Source organism: Armigeres subalbatus, chromosome 3, assembly GCF_024139115.2.
Source record: "Armigeres subalbatus isolate Guangzhou_Male chromosome 3, GZ_Asu_2, whole genome shotgun sequence".
NCBI lineage: Eukaryota > Metazoa > Arthropoda > Insecta > Diptera > Culicidae > Armigeres > Armigeres subalbatus.
In genome coordinates, this window is record NC_085141.1 from 389347894 (window position 1) to 389370583 (window position 22690).

The 22690-nt window shown below is 39.2% G+C and overlaps 1 protein-coding gene across 1 annotated transcript in view; it reads left to right on the forward strand.

Moving 5' to 3' along the window:
- Positions 1-22031, forward strand: part of LOC134223878 (MOXD1 homolog 2-like) — a 634833-nt gene extending 612802 nt beyond the window's left edge. The window contains exons 5-8 of the mRNA XM_062703101.1: positions 10895-11080; positions 11262-11935; positions 12044-12212; positions 19592-22031. Of these exons, the coding sequence (XP_062559085.1) occupies positions 10895-11080; positions 11262-11935; positions 12044-12212; positions 19592-20032 (1470 nt within the window). The 3' untranslated portion in view covers positions 20033-22031. The remainder of the gene's footprint in view (positions 1-10894; positions 11081-11261; positions 11936-12043; positions 12213-19591) is intronic.
- Positions 22032-22690: the final 659 nt, after the last annotated feature.

Consider the following 22690-nt stretch of genomic DNA (forward strand, 5'->3'; position numbering starts at 1 on the left):
TAATACAAGCATTCATTAGATTAGGTGTTCCGTGTTTTCTTAACACTATCATCCTTATTTGCTATGTTACATTTCTAGTTATTATTAATACATTTCAATTGCCTCTGGCAGTTATAATTTTCTGGTTTAATTGAACCATGTAGGAATTACAATGTTAAAAGGGTATATGGTCGGGGTTCAACCAAACCGCACCAAGCGGCTTTTAGACTGTCTTGTGATATTTTGCTCGCAAAAGGAAAATAGAAAGTATTCTATGTCAGTTCATGCGTACATTTGTTGTAAAATATCCTCAGCTATGGCGTCGAACGATGTCTGATGCGATTTGTGATTAATTGAATCTGTCACACGAGAACTTTATCGAAAAAATTGGAAATTTTCCATTGGCGCTTGGTGTGATTTGGCTGAACCCCGACCATATAATAGAAGAATGCAACATGGATGGTCTAAAAATTTGTTTGTAAATCAAAAACTTGTTCTTAAGACAAAGTTTTGATTTTCTGTTTATAAGTTTGGCTCCACTAGACAATCTAATTGGGATCCCATTCATAGTAACAATATGTCTGCTAGAAGGTTTCAAATAAGAAGCTCTCGGCTTATGTGGGAAAATTATTCATCAATTTTACAATCAACCCTTAATGCCAAACACTGTCAAATGCTTGGTCTATATCAAGAAGAGCAACTCTAGTCGAATATCCTTCAGATTTGTTGAGTGGAATTAAAATCGTAACTCTTAATAACTGAGTTGAATTAAAAATAGAAGTGTCATTAAAATGCAGCATCATTCTATTTGAAAAAATAATCTTTTCAAACAGTTTGCCTATTGAAGAAAGCAAACGGATAAACAACTCTCAGGAAGTTTTTCGATAAGTATGTAGAAAATTCCATCATCATCCGTCTATCATTTCATCTAAACTAGTTCCGAAGGGCCAAAAACATTCACTTGATTGAGAATGTCTTCGAAGCTCCGTGTAACCTGATCCTCAATTGGACTAGTGAGACCTAGATTAAAATTATGGGCACTCTCGAACTGTTGAGCAACTTTTTGAGCCATTTCGTCATTTGTTAATAAAATATTATTTCCCGCTTCAAGTGCTGGAATTGGCTTTTGAGGGTTTTTTTTAAGTATTTTCGTTAATTTCCAAAAGGGTGTTGAACTGGTATCCAGCTTCGAGACATTATTCTCAAAGTTGATATTTTTTGGAATAACTTATAACTTTCCACGCGAGATCGCGAGTTCTTTGGTATTTCCTTCGCCCAACATTTTTAAGAAGGATCAGAAGCTGAAGATCGTCGTAAATGATAAGGAAAATGAATTTAATTTCACTTTTAGGAATTGCAATGCCTCTGGCTTCGACAATTAAATTTGTCAAAGATACGAGAGCATTATCAATATCACTTTTGGTATCGAGAGAAATATCAACATCAAAGTTCCTATTGATATACGTTTTATATAAATCCCAATCAGCTCTATGATAATTAAAAGTAGAGCTGATTGGATTGTTAATGGCTTCTTGCGAGATTTCAATCGTCACAGTAGGGCGATCAGAGTCAAAGTCAGCATGAGTTACCAATTGGCCACACAGCTGACTTGAATCCGTTAAATCTAAACAATTGTAGAAGGATGTCGGCTGGAAGAAAAACAAGTTGGTCCATTGGGATATTGAATGGTATAATATCCCGCAGAACAATCTTCAAATAAAATTTTACCATTGGAATTGCTTCGAGCATTATTCCATGAACGGTGTTTGGCATTGAAGTCACCAATTATGAAAATTTTGGATTTACTGCGAGTTAGAATTTGAAGATCAGCTCTCAACAAATTCCTTTGCTGTCCATTGCACTGGAAAGGCAAGTAGGCAGCAATAAAAGAGAATTGTCCAAAATTTGTTTCAACAGAAACTTCCAAGGTTTCGAAAACTTTGGTTTCAAACGAAGAATATAATTTATGTTTGATACTTCTATTAATGACAATGGCAACCCCACCACAGGCGCTGTCAAGACGATCATTTCGGTAAATAAAATAATTTGGATCTCTGTTGATGAAGAGTCCAGGTTTTAAATATGTTTCAGTTATAATGGCAATGTGCACATTATGAACTGATAGGAAGTTGAATAGTTCATCTTCCTTACCCGTTAAAGAGCGGGCATTCCAATTTAAAATTTTCGAAGAGTTATTTGGATCCATTAAAACGAAGTTCAATAACAATTTTTTGAGTAAATTCGGTATCAACCTGAACAGCTTCAGTTTTGGTATTTGCTTTGAACATTGCATTTATCATGTGATGCAATTGTTCATTTAGAAAATCAAAGTCGGAAGCACGCATGCCACCTGAGTTGTCAGAACGAACGTTATTTTCTGTTGATGGATGGGTATGAAAATCATTTACCGTTGGTAAATTTCCAGAAATGAAATTTTGCCTACCTACAGCGATGCTTGCATAGGTGGATCTGTTTGAAAAATTAGAATTCGACAAACTGTTCGTTACCCGGTGTGAGGTAGGAGCAAAATTTGTTCGTCGATTGTGGTTCCGAATAAACTCTTCACCTTACTTGATGAAAAGATTTTTTTGTGACTAATAAAAAGAAATAGTATATTTGATTTCCTACTTATCTCATATTTTGTTGTACACGTCTCTCACATGTATTTAAATATTCGTTTCGTTTATGTGTGAAATAATTAGAAAAATAACGATGTTATGTACTTTCTTTTTCATAATATTCAAATTGATTTCTTTATATATGTATGCATAAAATCCTTTAATGTAGCTTCACTCCTCGGGAATTCGGCTCGCAATTTTTTTCCCAGGGCACAGGGACCAAAATCCGGCAGAAAACTTTCCCGAGGTGTAAAGCACCATTTAACATTGATTATAAATAAAATCTACTCATCACTGTCTTGCAATCCATTCACATAGAAAAAAATCAGTCTCAATCGCTCAGCATTGTTGAGAGAATCAGATATTAAAATATGTTTATTTATTCTGGTCACCTATACCGGTCCACAAGCATCCTGAAATGAATCAAAATCTAATAATTAGAGCTGTAGCGAAAAATAACGTTGCAAGGGTATTTATTCAAACCAATCGTCAAAAATAAGGGAGCAACTAGGAATTCGCCCTTCTTTTCTTCATACATTGTTCTTTATAAATGTATTGAAGACATGATTTCTTCCCTAAGTATTAAGGTTAGGGTGCCTCAAAAAACACTTTTTCAAATTTTTTGATGGGCCGCCCTCTTATTCGGTTCTATTTGATGCCTTGATGCTCTGGATAAAATTTCAGCCAATTCGGTCAACGTTTGGGCGGTGCTAAACTCGTTGGAAGTTTATACGGAAAAATCTATGCAGAGACATCCAAAAACAGTGATTTGCAGTTGGACAGCACAATTTACGATCAAGAACCATGATACTCATTCAGTTCTTGTAGAATTAAATACAGAATGTTATGCTGAAAACCGCAAGTAGATTAGAGTTTATTACGCAAAGATATTAGCATTTTACTGGAGTGTTGTAGGGGTGACCCACTTTTTTCCCCTTCACTATGGCCGGTCTATGAAAATACCCTAAACAGTATTCCTCGAACTTCCAATAACATTATCGGGAGGCACAATAAGTGGAATACGCTTTTGAAACGAGGAAGTCTTACGTTTTACAACGTTCCAAAACAGTTCCAACTACAAGATAGAAATGCAACCACTGATACCCTACGACCACTGCAGGCTAAGAAGATATCTAAAAAAAGCAGAAATAATGAAAAACTAGACAAACTGGAACGCTCATATATTCCAGGTTATATATTTTTTCTTTTAATATGATTAGATAAAATAACATGTTGGTATAGAATCTGGAGGGATATATGACCTATTCGGGCGAACGGTCCATTCGGGCGAGTGGTCCATTCGGGCGAATGGTCTTTTCGGGCGTTTGGTCTTTTCGGGCGAATGGAATTCGGGCGACTGTTACATTCGGGCGTATGGAATTCGGGCGAGTGTCATTCGAGCGTTTGTGATAGAATCCTTTAAATTTTTATTTTTTTTTATAATTTTTAAATTTTTAAATTTTTAAATTTAAAATTTTTGAAATTGTTAAATTTTAAAATTTTAAAAATTTTAAATTAAATTATTTAATTTAAATTATTTTTTTAAATTTTTAAACTTTTAAATTTTTTAATTTTTAAATTTTTAAATTTTTAATTTTTAATTAAATTTTCAAATTTTTAAATTTTCAAATTTTCAAATTTTTAAGTTTTTAAATCTTTAAGTTTTTTAAATTTTCAAATTTTAATATTTTTAAATTTTTAAATTTTTAAATTTTTAAATTTTTAAATTTTTAAATTTTTAAATTTTTAAATTTTTAAATTTTTAAATTTTTAAATTTTTAAATTTTAAATTTCTAAATTTTTAAATTTTTAAATTTTTAAATTTTTAAATTCTTAAATTTTTAAATTTTTAAATTTTTAAATTTTTAAATTTTTAAATTTTAAAATTTTCAAATTTTCAAATTTTTAAATTTTCAAGCTTTTATTTAAATTTAAAATTTAAAATTTAAAAATTTAAAAATTTAAAATTTAAAATTTAAAAATTTAAAATTAAAATTTAAAATTAAAAATTAAAATTTAAAATTTAAAAATTTAAAAATTAAAAATTTAAAATTTAAAAATTTAAAAATTTAAAATTTAAAAATTTAAAATTTAAAAATTTAAAATTTAAAAATTTAAAAATTTAAAATTTAAAAACTTAAAAATTTCAAGGTTTTAAAAATTAAAAATTATGAAATTCATAAATTTAAAGATTTAAAGATTTAAAAATTTAAAATTTAAAAATATTAAAATTTGAAAATTTAAAAAACTTAAAGATTTAAAAACTTAAAAATTTGAAAATTTGAGAATTTAAAATTTTTTTAATTTTTAAATTTTTTAATTTTTAAATTTTTTAATTTTAAAAATTTTAAATTTTAAAATTTTTAAATATTTAAATTTTTAAGTTTTTAAATTTTGAAATTTTTAAATTTTAAATTTTAAAATTTTAAATTTTAAATTTTAAATTTTAAATTTTTAAATTTTAAATTTTTTAAATTTTTAAATTTCTAAATTTTTAAATTTCTAAATTTTTAAATTTTTAAATTTTTAAATTTTTAAATTTTTAAATTTTTGAGTTTTCAAATTTTTAAATTTAGAAATTTTGATGATTTCAAATTTTTAAATTTTTAAGTTTTTGAATTTTTAAATTTTTGAATTTTAAAATTTTTAGATTTTAAAGTTTCTAAATTTTTAAATTATTAGATTTTTAAATTTTTAAAGTTTTAAATTTTTAAATTTTTAAATTTTCAAATTTTTAAATATTTAAATTTTTAAATTTTTGAATTTTTAGATTTTTAAATTTTAAATTTTTAAATTTTAAAGATTTTAAATTTTAAATTTTAAGTTTTTGAATTTTTTATTTTTAAATTTTAAATTTTTAGATTTTTAAATTTTAAATTTTAAATTTTTAAATTTTAGATTTTTAAATTTTAAATTTTAAATTTTTAAATTTTAAATTTTAAATTTTAAATTTTTAAATTTTAAATTTTAAATTTTAAAATTTTAAAATTTTAAATTTTGAATTTTAAATTTTAAAAATTTAAAATTTTAAATTTTAAATTTTAAATTTTTAAATTTTTAAATTTTTAAATTTTAAATTCTTAAATTTTAAAATTTTAAAATTTAAATTTTAAATTTAAAATTCTAAAATTTAAATTTTAAATTTTTGAATTTTAAATTTTAAATTTTAAATTTTAAATTTTAAATTTTAAATTTTAAATTTTAAATTTTAAATTTTAAATTTTAAATTTTAAATTTTAAATTTTAAATTTTAAATTTTAAATTTTAAATTTTAAATTTTTAAATTTTAAATTTTTAAATTTTAAATTTTTCAATTTTTCAATTTTAGATTTTTAAATTTTAAATTTTAAATTTTAGATTTTTAAATTTTAAATTTTTAAATTTTAAAGATTTTAAATTTTTAAATTTTTAGTTTTAAAATTTTAGATTTTAAAATTTTAGATTTTAAAATTTCAAGATTTTTAAATTTCAAGATTTTTAAATTTTTAAATTTTTAAATTTTTAAATTTTAAATTTTTAAATTTTAAATTTTTAAATTTTTAAATTTTTAAATTTTTAAATTTTTAAATTTCTAAATTTTTAAATTTTTAAATTTTTAAATTTTTTAAGTTACCGCTCAACTTCTGAGACGAGCAGACGTGTTTTCGATTGCGCTCTCCGAAAGTCAAGTGCCGTGCCGCGTCGCGCGCTTCTAGTGTTTCGCGATGAGGCGAGAAAACACTTTCCGAATCGAATACTCGCGCTTCCCAGTGAAGCCGTCATTCGAGAAGGTGCATGACTTTTGCCGCACAGTGCTTGGACTGAAGAAAGAAGACGTGGAGAGACTCCAGTGCCATCGCGGTGAACAATGTGCGTTCGTCAAGGTCAAGGACCTGACGCTCGCACAAAAAATCGTGGATGATCACGATGAAAAACACGAAGTAGATATTGCGGGGAAGAAGCACAAGCTTCGAATAACCATAGAAGATGGAAGTGTAGAAGTGAAAGTGCATGATTTGCCGGAAAACGTTTCCGAAGAGAAGATAGTCGAGTTCTTCAGTGCGTTCGGAGAAGCGATCTCGCTGCGGGAATTAACGTGGGGTGATGGTTTCGAGTTCGGTGAAATTCCGCTCGGCATATGGTCGGCTCGTATGCTCATAAAACGCAACATCGATTCGTGGGTCACGATCGGTGGCCAGCAGGCGTATATCGTCTACAAGCGGCAGATTTCCTCTTGCAAACTCACACAGGCTCACACTGGCATTTCTTGTGTGCAAAACAAGAAACTACTGGTCCAAAAGAGCTATGCCAACGTGATGAAGCAAGCTGGACCACGACAACCACCGCAGAAGGCAAACGGCGCCAAACCCCCGATCGCTAAACTGGTCGGCCAGCGCTCTGTCGCTCCTCGACCAGCATCGCTGGAAGCCTTTCCCGAGCTACCGAAGCCGACGAGTGAGACCGAACCGTCTAGCTCAAACAATCACTCAACAAGTCAGCCAGCTGCAAGCACCGCACGAACGGTGTCCCCCAGCCCACTGTTGCAAATACAGCAGGCACGCAGCTCTTCATCGTCGTCGTTGCGAACAACCACACAACCACAATGCGCCGAAGTGGTATTGGTGGATATATTCAGAAAGCCCGTAAGCGCGATTCGGTCGCAAAGCCGATCTGCCGGCAACGAAACGGATGATACTTCGTCATCGACAAGAAGTAGCCGGAGCCGAGGTCGTCCTCCCGGCAAGAAACAACGATGCGACGACGGAGACGACGAGCGGGACGAGAACAACAAACCATAACTCTCGCGTCCTGCAATCTTGCGTCGATAAATATCGGAACCATCACGAACCAAACAAAACTGAACGCACTCCGAACCCCTATCAGTAGCCAAAGTCTCGATATCGTGTGTCTGCAGGAAGTCGAGAACGAACAGCTTTCCTTGCTTGGCTATGTCGTTTTCGCGAATATGTATCACACGAGAAGAGGCATCACATCGAAGTCTCTCACCCTCACGTCGAGAAGAGTTTGGACAGCCGGTTGATTGCGCTGAGACTGCACGACACGACCATCTGTAATGTTTACGCTCCCTCCGGCACTGCACAGCGAGCAGCCAGAGAAGATTTCTTCAATGACACGCTGGCCTACTACCTCCGTCACCGCACCGCAAACATCATCATCGCTGGCGTTTTCTATTGCGTACTGCGCGCATGCGATTCGTCCAGTCCGAACACAAGCCCGTCCCTCAAAACAGCCGTCCAACAACTGCAGCTGCAGGACGCGTGGGAAAAGCTGTGTCCGCGTGATCCCGGGTTCACGTACATCAATCGGAAAGCACAATCCTCCCCCCACATGAGCCCGGACGCGGATTTTGGGCCCTGCGACCGCATCTTCTGACGGAAGAAAACGTTGTCGAGTTCCATTATAAGTGGCAATATTGGACTCGGCAGCGCAGAAACTACGGGTCGTGGATGGAATGGTGGCTGTCGTATGCTAAGCCCAAAATCAAAACGTTCTTCAAGTGGAAATCTCGATCCGTTTACGAGGATTTCCACGATGCGCACCAGCCTCTCTATGCGCAATTAGGGCTAGCGTACGATGGGTACTATCAACATCCCGAAATGTTGACCACCATAAACAGTTTAAAAAGTGAAATGCTGTCACTACAACGGAATTTTTCCCACACGTTTATGCGTATAAACGAAACCCACCTGGCGGGAGAGCCCATGTCGATCTTCAAGCTGAGGGAAAGACGACGGAAAAAAACGACCATCACGCAGCTGCAAACGGCTGACAACGCTGATTTCGACAACGAGGTAGTTGATGAGCCCCATGAAATCGAAGCAAATCTGTTCGCCTTTTTCTCGAGCCTCTACACGGAAGAAGCGGCAGACAACAACGAGGATGGGCTTGTTTGTGAGCGAATAATACCACCAGACGATCCACGATCCAGCGGAGATTTTGTCTGCTATTAGAGCGAGTGCACCGAAACGATCTCCCGGAGCTGACGGTATCCCACGAGAGTTCTACCTTCGTATGTTCAACGTCATCCACCGTGAACTGAACCTGCTTCTTAATGAAGCACTCACCGGCAATCTCCCACATGAATTTGTGGAGGGTATCATTGTGCTGGTAAAAAAGAAGGGTAGAGAAAATACGGCCCGAGCGTACCGGCCGATATCGCTGCTAAACAGTGATTACAAACTTCTCTCTCGCATTGTCAAAACCCGGCTAGAACGCGCCGGACAGAAATGTTCAAACGCAGAGCGCAACATCTTCCAGGCCACTCTTGCTCTGAAAGATCGGATAGCTAGCCTCCGTCACCACCGTCGCCCCGGTAAGCTCATCAGTTTTGATCTCGAGAACGCTTTCGATCGGGTCCGGCATTCGTTTCTCTTCGACACAATGCGGTCGCTCGGATTCAACGAGGAACTCATTGCTCTTCTCGCGCGAATTGCCAGCCGATCGACTTCCCGGCTACTAGTGAATGGGCACCTCTCTCGTTCGTTCGATATTTCTCGTTCGGTGCGGCAAGCGACCCTTTGTCCATGCACCTCTTCGTTCTTTACCTTCATCCACTGGTGTGCCGGCTCGAACACGTGTGTGGGGAAGATTTGCTTATTGCGTACGCCGACGACATCAGCGTGATCGTGACGTCAACGTGGCAGATCGAGGCGATGAGGGAAGTTTTTCGTCGTTTTGGTCTTGCCGCCGGCGCGCAACTGAATTTGCGCAAAACTGTTGCGGTGAATGTGGGGTTTTGCGAAGGGAATATGTTTGAAACCCAGTGGCTACAGACTACTCATGTAGCCAAAATTTTGGGTATTTCCTTCGTAAACTCAATTCGATTAATGACAACGATTAATTGGAACGCAATGGTGGGCAAGTTTGCGCAGCAAATGTGGCTGCAATCGTTAAGGAAACTCACAATGCACCAGAAGGTGATCATGATGAACACGTTTGGCACGGCGAGATTGTGGTACCTGTCTTCGGTGCTGCCACCGTTCGGCATTCATACGGCCAAAATCACGTCGTCGATGGGAACATTTCTATGGAGAGGAATAGTCGCCCGCGTTCCCATAATGCAACTTGTCCGGAAGAAGAAGCACGGTGCCTTAGGCCTGGCAGTTCCAGCGCTGAAAGCGAAGAGTCTAGCAATCAATAGACATATTAAAGAGATCGATTCCATTCCTCACTACAAATCCCTTATTTTCCACGCAATTCCTCGCCCAGTAACTCCAATGGACAATCCCGACATCAAACAAATCCTTTCAAATTTATCTCACATTCCCCGCCAAATCCTACAAAACCCCTCCGCCGATCAAATCCACCAGCACCTAGTACTACAAGCCGAGCTGCCAAAGGTGGAACCCAACAGTCTGGCAGTTGACTGGCCACGCGCGTGGTATGAAAGAGCTCTCATCAGCACAACGAACACAACTCTATATTTTCGTGAATGGAAAAACTGAGCACCGCAAACTGCTGTATGTGATGCAACTTGCAGCCGACGAAAACTGCCAACACTATGGCAATCTTGAAACGCTTTTTAAATTTTTGAATTTTTAAATTTTTAAATTTTTAAATTTTTAAATTTTTAAATTTTTAAATTTTTATCTTATCAAACAAAAATCATTTATAAACCGTTTGGTGAGCCCTCGCCTTGCTACACCTATGCGCATACCGGTTGAATGGGTTGACCTACCTCAAAGAATACGATTTGCATCGGATTTAAATCTGCGCTCGACGACACACGTGAGCGGGTGAAGTCGGCCGCCCAGCGCCAGCAGAACAGCGAAGCGCGCGGTGGATTTCAATTGCGAAAAAAGTGCTCTATCTCCGATCTTTTCGAATGGAAACGTGCACGGAAGGACGGCAATTTAAAATTGATCAAATGAAACGAATGGAACAGCTTAAAACATATCAATCAGTCAGAATCAGAAAGCAAACCATCACCAACATGTTTGAATATCAAATTGCTCGCCGTAGTGATGGTTCTGATTTTACCGTTTCGACCTTGGCGAATATTCTTAGGGGTGTGGTTTCGAATTGAGCGTGAATAAATTAAAACAATGAATAAAGTCCCAAGCGATTTAGTCAATAATTGCTTCTAAACAATCTCATGCGTAACCTAAGTTACGTGTGAAAAACTATTTCGACAGCGAGGTCTTGTTTCTAGTCATACTTCTAATGCTCTGCTGTTTTCTATAAATTATAAAATAAAACAATTTTACATTGCCATTGCAGTGTTGCAAATTTTTACCATTGATTCGTTTGATTCACAGTTAGTAAAATAAATTTTCCGTTTCTCTTCCCTATTGCAGTACGAGCCGGTGTTCGATTCGTCATCAAGCGTGCCCTATCTGAACCACATAATCCTGCACGAATGTCAAGGTTCGTCACCGGATTTGGAAATTCTGTCACGGGAGGCGGGCCGTGCCTGCTACAAGACGGATCGGTCCATTCTGACCTGCAATTCGATTGTTGCCGCGTGGACGCGTGGTTCGGAGGTGAGTTTGTGTTCGCTGTGTCATACTTTCCCCCGAAATATATCGTTTGTATCATAAAAATCTGACAGAGACATGCATTGCAATAAATTTAACCCTTTTTTACGAGTTTGTTTGAATTTCATTGCGTTATTTTTTATTACTGAGCGAATTGTATACAGAAATTCAACATTTTCCTTTCCAGGGTTTCTCATTCCCCGCCGAAGTCGGCTATCCCATGGACTCAAACCAGGCCCGGTTCTTTCTAATGGAGACGCACTACAGTAGTCCAACTGAAGAGGTTTCCGAAAACCATGGGGTAAAATCGAAACTGATGGTAGACAGCTCCGGAATCAAAATCTACTACACCAGTTCGGTGAGAAGCTACGATGCGGGGGTGCTGTCGGTAGGCATGGATCCCAACTGGAGGCACATTATTCCCCCCGGTCAGGAACACGTGCTATCCGAGGGCCACTGCGTGGGTGAATGCACTCGGAAGGCGTTTCCTCGCGATGGAATCAACGTGTTTGGCGTGATGATGAAGACCCATCAGATCGGACGGCAGATTAAGCTGAGGCAGATCCGGTACCGTGAGGAACTGTTGCCCATTGCGCACGATAAGAGCATAGATTACAACTATCAGGAGTACAGAAGGCTTGACTCCCCTGTGAAGGTGCTGCCCGGCGATCGGTTGATTGCCGAGTGCATTTATGACAGCTCTAAAAGAGCGGCCATTACCCTTGGCGGATTGACCGCCAGGGAGGAAACTTGTCTGGTGTTAACCCTATATTACCCGCGACAAAAAGAGTTGACCACGTGCCATTCTTTGCCGAGCTTACCCACGGTGCTGCACTCACTTGGAATCGACACACTGGTTCCGTAAGTAACTTCTTAGGTTTTCGAATGCTTCGAGTGAATCGCAAAATGTTAGTGAAACAAAAAAATATCCTAATGCATGCGGAAATTTTTCCTTTATTCCATGCACAGCGGATCCAATCCGGTGCGGATCGGTTCCCCCCTAGAACTGGCCGGGATGTCGCTCGAGACGCGCCTCATCTCGTACGACTGGCAGAACAACTTCAAAAGTTTCCAGCTAGCGACCCGGAAAGGATCCTTCAAGCCACTCTGTTGGAGTGCGAAAAATTACCCGCTTCCGGTGAGTACAACTGCAGTAATTACACACAAACACGACAGTGGTCGGGTCGTGCAAGTCAGAGTTCACAAGGAATTATAATTATGTATTCAGTTATGTGCTTATGTTGGTGAACGTCGGTGCTGAGCAGATTTCTGCTGAAGCCAAGATGAAATGTTAATAACAGAAACTTGAGGAACTATAAATGAAAGCGGTAACGAACGGAATCCTCAAGTGTGCTGTTTGCTTCGATAGTGCTGTGTGGATCGACATAGTTACATAGTTGCTCGTTGTTATCAGGCCTTATGAAATATCATTGAAAAATGGTTATTTTTTCTCGTTTTCTATTTTTTTTATTATAAAATCATGAAGTTTGGGGTGTCACAAGATCTGTTTTGAGCTAAATTTGTAAATTGCCACTTGATCCGGAGACAACTGACCCCAAATTAGTACACCCAACTAGCGGAAGGCCGATTTTAATACAGTTCTGCATAATAACCTAACAGAAACGATATGAAATTTTCACATATACAATTTCGAAAAAAAATTAATACAATCATTGCTTTAAATTCTTGTATTAAACCTTGTAGAAAAGTTTATGCCAGGATTGTATACAGTAATTGTAAGATTTGTTTTTTGGGTGTATGAATCTAAAATTGAAATCCATCCGGATGGAATGGTTGCGGAAAAAAATGGTCAAGTAATGTCGTTTTACAGCAGTTTCCATTTTTGAAAGCCCTTAACTTTTGTAAACCATTTCTTTTTGTTTTCGCACAAAAGCACTATTTTGCTTTCTGAATATATTTTTATGTTATTATAGTCCTGTTATCCACTCAGAAATCGATCGGACCCAAACAGCTTTGATAAATAAAGGAATGTAAAGATAACATGAAACATAAATGAAAACATTAATCGGAGAGAGCTCGCCAAAGTTTTTTCGATTCGTGAGCTGTTAATCACGCCGTCTAGCAATTCCTGATTTCATCCTCCTCAGCTAGCTGTTCCACTACTTCCGCTTGGAAAGTTCCCGTAGGATTAGATACTAGTTGTGCAATTCTCGACGCTTTGCTTCCACACGCGTTCTTTCTTTGGTACGAAACAAATGAGCCAAGTGCTGCGGGGGATGCTTCATGGTCTCCCTCAAATGGACAGGAGCATTCAAAACAGTATTGGCCCAAAATGAGTCATAGAAGCACCAGATCGTTTCTTTTCTGCTGGATCAATCAAGATTCAAGACGTCCTTGGCAGAGTTCCACACTGATCGACTGCTAATAGAAAGTAAATGAATATGAAGAAACAGGGAAACCAACTCCAACTCTGTAATATTTTGCTCTTTTCTTCACTCAGTTTATCCAAAGTGTAATTTCGACGACCGGATTGGAAAAGTTCGAACTTGAAAAACTCATCCTCGGCAAGTTTTTCGCTTGAACTCCACAGGAGGTCAGCACTTGTCACGAACACCACCTTGAGAGCCAAGTATTCCTCCGGAAGAAGCCAAATTTTGCTTCTGCCGAAATTTCCCAACGGGCGACGTATGTTCCTGACGACTGTCCTTTGAATTGCCGTTTGTACACAAGAAATGTATGGAAAAACAAATCGTTGTGTTTATCACCAGGCATTCTTCTACTGCTTTCTCAGTAGATTGGTGAAAATATGTGAACGAAGAGTTGCTCGCCATGCTCTTTCCTGAAATATTTGTTCTATTTTATGGAAACTAAACATTCAGAATTCTCGAAAGTATCACTTATTGCGCACTTCCCACCTCGATGGACTCCGCACTTCAGAAATGCGAGTGCATAGGGTTGGCACAAAAAAAATGTTTTTTTGTTTTCGAATAAACAGGTGGGCTCAGACAGGTTGTCGGTATACCTTTTTGTTTTAGCAAAATCCAGAAAAAATATAAATGATTTCTACTGAACGTTAATTTTCTCGCCACTTTTTATAATTTTAATTATTTGAGGAAACATATTATGGGCTGCAAAATGGTGGGTTAACATCAAGGAAGGAGCGCCCAACATAGCTCTGATCCCCACAAGTTTCTATTTCACGCTACCACTGGTCGTCCGAGGACAAAAGATCGGGTTATGTACTTAGCTGGTAGTGCAGCCTGGGCACTGCTGTCCTTCTGACATCAGCTAGAGTGAGAAGGTACGCCTCGAGCGTCTGTTCACAAATAGGTGCGGCTCAAACAGCATCTGCCTGGTACCCAGCGCCCGATTAACGAAATGCTGTATCGCTTACCTAAGGTGGCAGCCCCACTAGTGCGATGTAGGTAACACGACCCCGGTAAGGTAGCTTACTGAAGCCTCTCAATGCCTCGAAAAATGGAGAAGAAAAGAAGAACGTTGTTTTTGGCAACCGACCCGGCAACGACTATGATTGGAAACTCGATACCTGGAATGTCAGGACCCTAAATGAACCTGGATGAGTGATCCGGAGAACGTGAATTCCGAACTGTGGACCTCACGACCAACACTGCATTCAAGTATAACATTTATCACAGCGGCGGCGGAAAAGCAGAGTATGGAGTTGGTTTCGTAGTGATGGGCAAGCAGATGAAGCGAGTGATGCGGTGGAAACCCATTAGCGAACGAATCTCTGTGTTCTTCAATTACAGCCTAATCAACGGTACGTAAAACCGACAAACGATAAATCCGACGACGTGAAGGACACGTTTTATGAATGTCTTGACAAAGCCTATGGAGAGTGTCTAAAGCATGACGTGAAAATTGTTATCGGAGACGCTCATGCTCAGGTCGGTAGAGAGGATTTTTCCGTCCCATAATCGGTAGGGAGAGCCTTCACTTCGCTACCAATGACAACGGCCTACGGCTACTAAATTTCACTGCTACCAAGGCGTGGCCATCAGTAGCACCTACTTTGCACGAAAGAATATCCGAAAGCACACCTGGAGGTACCCAAATGGTGAAACTTGTAGCCAGATAGACCATGTTCTGGTGAATGGGCGCCATTTCTCGGATGTTATTGATGTGCGGACATTCATTGTCAGTAAAATTCGATCACGGTTGTCAACTGTATCCAGCGATTGTCGGCGGGAGGGGTATCGGCTGAGTACCGCCAAAATCTCGATGAACGGATAAGTGCAATCAACGATAGCGACAACATCAATGATCTATGGGAGTCGACCAATAGAGCGGTGAGCACTACAGCACGAGAAGTGGTAGGCACTGCACAGAGGCGACTCAGGACGGGTTGGTTCGATGTGGAGTGTCAGAGAGTGACAGACGAGAAGAACGTTGCCAGAAACCGGATGTTGGTGTCGGCTACCCGATCGAATAGAGATCGGTACAAGGAAGCAAGAGCAGGCGAAAAACGAACCCACTGCAGGAAGAAGAAAGAGTACGAAGAACAAGTTATTAGTGAGGCGCAGAAAAAAAATTGAGCAGAACGATATGCGGAGGTTTTATGAGTCTGTCACTGGCGTGCGGAGAAAGACAGCGCCATCTCCCGTCATGTGCAACGACCAACACACGGTGTAAAAAAAATGATTGTTATCGAAGATTCATGTACCTCTGTTTTTTCCACATAAAGTTAAGTAAAGTCTTTAGAAATAAGTGTTTCAAATTATTTCATGGGCGAATTTTTGAGAAAAAAAGATTTTTTAAGTTTTTTTCCTACCATTTACCGTAAAAAAAAGTCAATTGATAACTCAGCAATGGATAAACTGTAGTAATTAACCCTTTGAAAACAAACACTGCCGCAGGTTTTATGGAAGGCCGCGTACACGATGGCCTTTTGTAGTTGAAGAGGACCTGAGGATACTCAATGTTCAGGGCGACTGGAAGCGATTGGCCCAGGATCGAGTCCAGTGGAGAAGGATACTCCATACGGCGTAGGTTCATCGAAGAGCTGTAGCCCATCAAAGAAACAAAGAATTATGATAAACGCAGTAGTGCTTCAACAGACGATTTTACCAAGCTCCTTACCTTTAGATAAAACTAGGTATAAAATTTAATTTTGTAAAATATTTGACATCACTGCTCAAAGTGCGTTCTATAATATTCTCTAAAATCCATTGAGAGCTGGGGGGAAGGGTCATTTGGCCGAAACCCATTCAGCCGAAAGCCATTTGGCCGAATGCCACTAGGCCGAAAGTTGTTTGGCCGTTTGACCATTAGGCCGAGGCTGAATGAGTCATTCGGCCGAAAGGGTCATTAGGCCGAAAGGTTCATTAGGCCGAAAGGGTCATTTGACCGAAAGAGTCGTTTGGCCGAAAGGGTCATTTGGCCGAAAGGGTCATTTGGCCGAAAGGGTCATTTGGCCGAAAGGGTCATTTGGCCGAAAGGGTCATTTGGCTGAAAGGGTCATTTGGCCGAAAGGGTCATTTGGCCGAATAGGACATTTGGCCCATTTAGTCGAATAGTTCATTTCAAAATAGAGAAATTAGGAATGAGAAGAGAAACTACTCACTTCTCACTCATCATTTTTCTCTTCTCACTGTAAAAAGTGAGAAGCGCGAAATAAGTAGTGAGACGTCTCACTACCCACTTCGCACAACTCAGTTTTCACAGTGAGAAGTGAGAAATGAGGATTGAGAAATGAGACGTCTCACTTCTCATTTCTCGCTGTCACAAGTGAGTAGTGAGACGTCTCACTATCCACTTCGCACTACTTACTTTTCACAGTGAGAAGTGAGAAATGAGGAAAGAGAAGTGAGTTGTCTCACTTCTCACTCCTCATTTATCACTTCTCGCTGTCAATAGTGAGAAGCGCAAAGTGAGTAGTCAGTGATAAATGAGGAGTGAGAGATGAGACAACTCACTTCTCTTTCCTCATTTCTCACTTCTCACTCTGGACAGCGAAAGAGAGAAGTGAGACGTCTCTCTTCTCATTCCTAATTTCTCACTTTTCAAATGAACTAGTCGGTTGAATGGCCCTTTCGGCCAAATGACCCTCTCGGCCAAATGACCTTTTCGGCCAAATGACCCATACGGCCGAACGACCCTGTTGGCCAAATGACTTTCGCCCTAGTGAGATGCAGAGAATTCCTCGACCTCTTGTAGCAATGTGTGTGGAACTTTTTTTCCTCTTCTAATCCAAAATGGATTGTGAGTACGTGGTAGGCATCGTTATTCTGGCCTTGAATGTATGATACTCCGAAGCCTCGTGGATTTCGACAAATTTTTTTTTCTCCCCATACTAAGCTGGGCAAGTCTATTACACAAATAAGAAAAGCAACTACTTTTATTCTCCCGCGAATACACTCTAATCAGTCGAATACACACCAGCCTGAGATGAAGTGAGGGGGAGAATGTACTGCATGTTCAATCGTTCAATGTCGAGTCAATTGCTCGTTCGTAAATAAATCAAGAACCTATTTGCTAAAGCTTCCAAGCTGCTTGCGAGTATAAATCGAGCAAAATTTATTCATCCGCAAAAGTGCTTAAGTTCTTCGTCGTTCTCCGTCGTCATTGTTCGGTCCATACACTGTATGTGGGTTCGAACAAATCAGAGCACTTTTCAGAGCGTATTATAGCTAGTAGGAAAATTAAACAAAGCACTAGAACAAATGTCTTTCCACCTTCGCAGAGTTCCATTGTACCATCCAATATGCCTACTTGTTCAGAGCCGTAAAGCTGAGTACGGAACAACAACCACGACGAAGACGACGACGACGACGACGGAGACGGAAGTCGAAAAACCCCCATTTCCGATCACCCAAAGTTCGACGTCGATTGCAACTTCCAGCACCGCCCCATCGATGCGACTCGTGCGGCTCAGCGTTGTCGATTCTGCATCGCCCGGCGAAAAGAAAATCAATACTGGAGCATGCTAATTTTCGGTTGGAAATAAATTTTATTGATAAAGCACTTAAAGTCAGTCACTGAATATTTCAAAATTGAATCCCATTTATATAAGCTATTTATGGGTTTCGCCCTGCTGCCACCTTCTGCCACTGCAGCTGCACATGTCCCCGGCATCTGTGTTTTTGCTGCCCGACAAAGCCCTTCCGGCAAAGGCTTCGGAGGTCTTCAACGAACACACATTTACGTTGGTTTGAAAGCCTAACAGAGCTCTACTGCTGCCGGCGGGTTCCCGATGCCTGTAGGAATGGCATGCCTGGGTGGAATCTTTTAATAAATATTCCAAAGTTCTTCCTTCTCGGTTCGATTGCTCTCAGTCTAAGTATTCAAAGTGCTGGGGTTTTCGGTTCGCTTGTTGGTTTTAGTAGCGCCATACATAGAACGGTGCTGAGTGAGAAATAGACATCAATGGATGCCGACATTTTAAGCTATAGACACATTCGGGGCCCTCCAACTCCTTTACATTCCGTAGCCAGGAAAGCTCACACACATACTAATTTTCATTCATTTTCACTTCTGTCCCAAGTCAGTAGCGGGTGGGATGGGAATGCACCCTTCGAACATCCCCATCGTTCACCGTAGAGGAAGTTTCGGTCGTCGTGATTGCCTGCCGAACCAAGAGCTAGAGGAAATGACTGAGTGAGTGTGCATCGTCTGTGCTGCTTTATTCTTGCTCCATCGAGTGTGTCTGGATCCGGTATTAAATGCCATCGCACCGTATCCAGCTCTAGGAGAGTGTGTGCTCCGGTGCCTATATAGTTGCTGATGGTTGAGCAATGCGATAGAGATGTCAGTTTGTTTCTGCAGGGCTATGTGAACCATTGATGAACAGTTCCGGCCCGGCAACCGTATTGATGTCGATGTGATATCAGGCTGGTTGGAAGGCATCTCAGTTATTTTATACCCGAAAGCTCAATTGCTATCTTTCAGCCAGAGAGGAAAGGGATAATCGAATGCGTTTGCATGATAGAGTAGGATGGTTGTGTGACAAGCGGAATTAAACAGTTGCGTGACAAACTTAACTCCTTTAAAATTCTTTTACAATTTTTGCAATCCGACGGAATGTTCGTAGTCCGCTCTTCATTTCAAGGTTTATTATCGAATATTTGTTGTTGTTCTTCATTTCTTCACGAGTTCCCGCAATTTTATTTTGGCACTTTTACTTTCTATCCGTAGAAATCGATGGACAATTTTTTGTTGTACAAAAAAAACCCTAGGATTTAACCAAATCCATTAGTATCGGCTTGTGAGCAAGCAAGGAATATTTTATAAATCGAATTGCGTTTCTTATTTTCAACATCAAATATAGGAATATTCATGGGCCATTAAGAATCCAGATCCATATCAGCTCTTTTTATTTGGTATTCGACAAAATTTCTCGTAAAATACGACACAGCTTCCCTTTTTATTAAAAGGATCCATAAATGTTTGAAGAAGTGGGTAAAAATTGTTGATGACTTGAATAACCAAGAATTTCTTGAAATCGATTATCTTAAATAGAATTCGATTGATTTTCAATAATTAAATTTGACATCAGACTGTTTTCCCTTAACTAATAACACTTTTTTTTATTCGCAGGGCACGGAAAGTCTAGAAGGATATCCACCAAACATCACCAAATCCTACAAACTTCAACGGTCATGTAGCTTTCTCCGCAGCCCACTGGCCGGAGCCAGCCCAAACCTGGCCAACGTGTCCTTCCAAAATCGCAACCGCTACCACACGGAATCGGAAACAAACGTCGATCACCCATTGCTCGGTCGAAATTATCCACCAACGAATGGCAACAACGGCGCCGACGATAATGACTACGATGAAAACTCTATCGACCAGGATGGAAACAACGTGATAGAGGGAGCTGCTCGGAGTAAAGTTTCCCGGAGCTCAGTGACTGAACTGATGGGCCTGAGTGGCGCTTCGTCGATGACGAGTGCGTCGCTGCTCCGGTCCCAAATGATGGTGGCGTACCTGCTGTTCATCATCTTCCTGAACTCATTCCGGATAGCAACGGCGGCGTAAAGCTTTGCGACGGCAAGTTGGGAAGACTTTTGTTTTTATGTTCTGTTCTGAGGGTGGCCCGGGACGGGAATTATCGAGAGAGGGAAAAGGTTAGAACCTTTTTACAATAAGTAGGCAACAAATTGCACAGGCTCCCATTCGTATGCATGTGGAGAGAAAATAAAACGACTGTAGCAGTTTTGATCGTAACGAAGAAGGTCGCGAACCGTGTAAATTGATCAGAGGAAAGTTGAACGGAAGTGAAACTTGTTTTTAAAATGGAGAAAATTTTCTTCCAAAGTTTCCTGTTTCCAATTGTTTTTTGTTTCTCGTTTGTTGTTTAAAAAAAATGTCCATGATGTCGGATGCGCATTGAGTGATTCCACCCAAAATCACCCACAAAAAAGATTGCCTTCGTTTATTGTTTATCACAAAAAATTATACATTTCTCGGTGTTAGATACCCGAGCATAATTTGAAAACTGTTTTATAATATGTAAAAAAATGTGTAGGATACCATTTATTGGAGTTTAGCCAAATTTATTTGAATTAATGTTTTGACACAGAAGGTCATATTTATGTTTATATTTCATATAGTCGAATTTGGTTTATTAATGATGTGGCGTGGAATTACTCAACCCTCACACTCTCCAACATCTGGGCGGCAAAAGGTGAGAGTGTCCAGAGCTGGCCAAGAGCTCCCGTGGGTAGCGCGTCTCCAGTTTCAACGGTGCGACGAACCATCTCAAACTAGAAACTTTAATGAAGATACTTTTATAAAACGACGAAAGTTCGGTTGGGTGCCGGACCGACCGTGGACGTGGGGAGTGTTTTGTAAATAGCAGTAATTGTCAACTGTAACCTGAGAAGAAGCTGTTTGTAAATATAGTGTTTTTGTACCAGCAGCCGACCCCAGTCCGGGGAGGCGAGTAGTATTAGCGCCGTGTAAGAACTACCAAACAAGAAAGAAAAGTAGCGAAAGTAATTTTTTAAGTGTCGAGAGCATAAGAACAAAACTCGTTAAATTAAGAGATGACGTAAAAAAAGCGAAACTGTAACCGTACTTCTAGTCAGTAGTATTCAGAGACACACGAGAAAGTAGCGAACTTGATTTTGTTGAAACATCTTAGGCGATGAACATACACGAACCGAAACTTTTCCTGTTTTCCTATCCAGCAGTTTTTCCGCAAAAGTTGATTCTATATCTGATAATGGTGCTCAAAGTTTAGAGCGCCATAGGTTTCCTCCGTAGCTGCTTTGTTAAACGACTAATATTTTTTATGATAAGACTGTATACACGAGAGTTGTTCGAGAAATGGTTAAAAAGCAGGCGGTCTTCGAACCAGAGGCAATGAATTCGAGAAAAAAGTTATTCCGTTCGGATAGTTACCATCCCTTCACCCCTAACAACAGAACGTAGAAATCGTACATCAAGAAAACCAATATGTTTTGCACCCAACGCGAAAACAAACGAAAAAGCGAGAGACAATCATAACCTATTACGGGAGAAAAAATAAATGAAAATGGAAAACGGCTCAAGCCGGAGCTGGAGGAAACTTACAAACGAACAGAATGGAGAGCATTATTTATGGCGGAACATGTGTGCGAGTGTCGGAAAACGCGAATCTCGACTTTATGAAGAAAATGAGAAAAGTTTTATGGGAGTAAAGGAATCGAAGTGGGAGCCAATTGGCCAATACGGACGGTGTCAGCACTTTCTTCACTATGTTTTCTTTGTTTCAGGGGGGATATATTGCAACTAGAACGAAAATTTGACATTTAAGTTTGTACGTACGTTTGAAAGAAAAATGTTTGATCCGAAAATGTAGATAGAGGTGATGTATCACAATGGAATTTGACCCGCATTGTAAAAGTGGAACAATTGCTTAGCGCTGATATGGCAATTGGGAGCATAATTCGATTGGAATCTTCTGCCAAACTAGTTTTTTTCTGCTGGTGTATTTTAGAAAACAAAACATGGATTTATTCTTTGAGCTCGCTCAAAATACTTTAGAAATGTATCTCGCCACTGACTTGCACTGATGTGAAAAGCACAATTCTATAAAAAAAAGCGCTCTTGTCGTAAACAGATTGGACGGGACCAGAGGCGCATCCACGTTCCGAGTCGTGGGTAGGACAAATAGGAAATGCCAATTTGGGAAACAGTTCTGGAAAAAGAATTCCTAGCCTCTTCAAGATAAGCTTCCGAGCCTCTTGAATGGAGACTTCCGAGCCTCTTGATGGAAGGATTCCAAGCCTCTTAAAGGGAGGCTTCCAAGCCTGTTAAAGCCGGCTTTCGAGCCCTGAAAAGGGGACTTCAGAGCCTCTTAATAGGAGGCTTCTAATCCTCTTGAGAAAAGGCTTCCGAGCCTCTTGAAGGGGGGTTCAGAGTCTCTTGAAAGCGGATTTCGAGCCTCTTTAAAGGCTTCTAAGTATCTTGAAAGAACGTTTCTAAGCTACTGAACCTCTTGAAAGTAGTCTCCAAGCCTCTTGAAAAAGGCTCCGGAGCCTTTTGAAGGGGGCTTCCCAGTCTCTTGAAAGGAGGCTTCCGAGAAGCGTAGAACGATTCTTCTAATTCTCTTGCAACGAAGCAACTGAACTTTTCGAAAAAAAACATTCATGCCTCTCAAATGGAGACTTTCGTACCATCAGACTCTAGATTTTAGTTCAGAAGCGAATA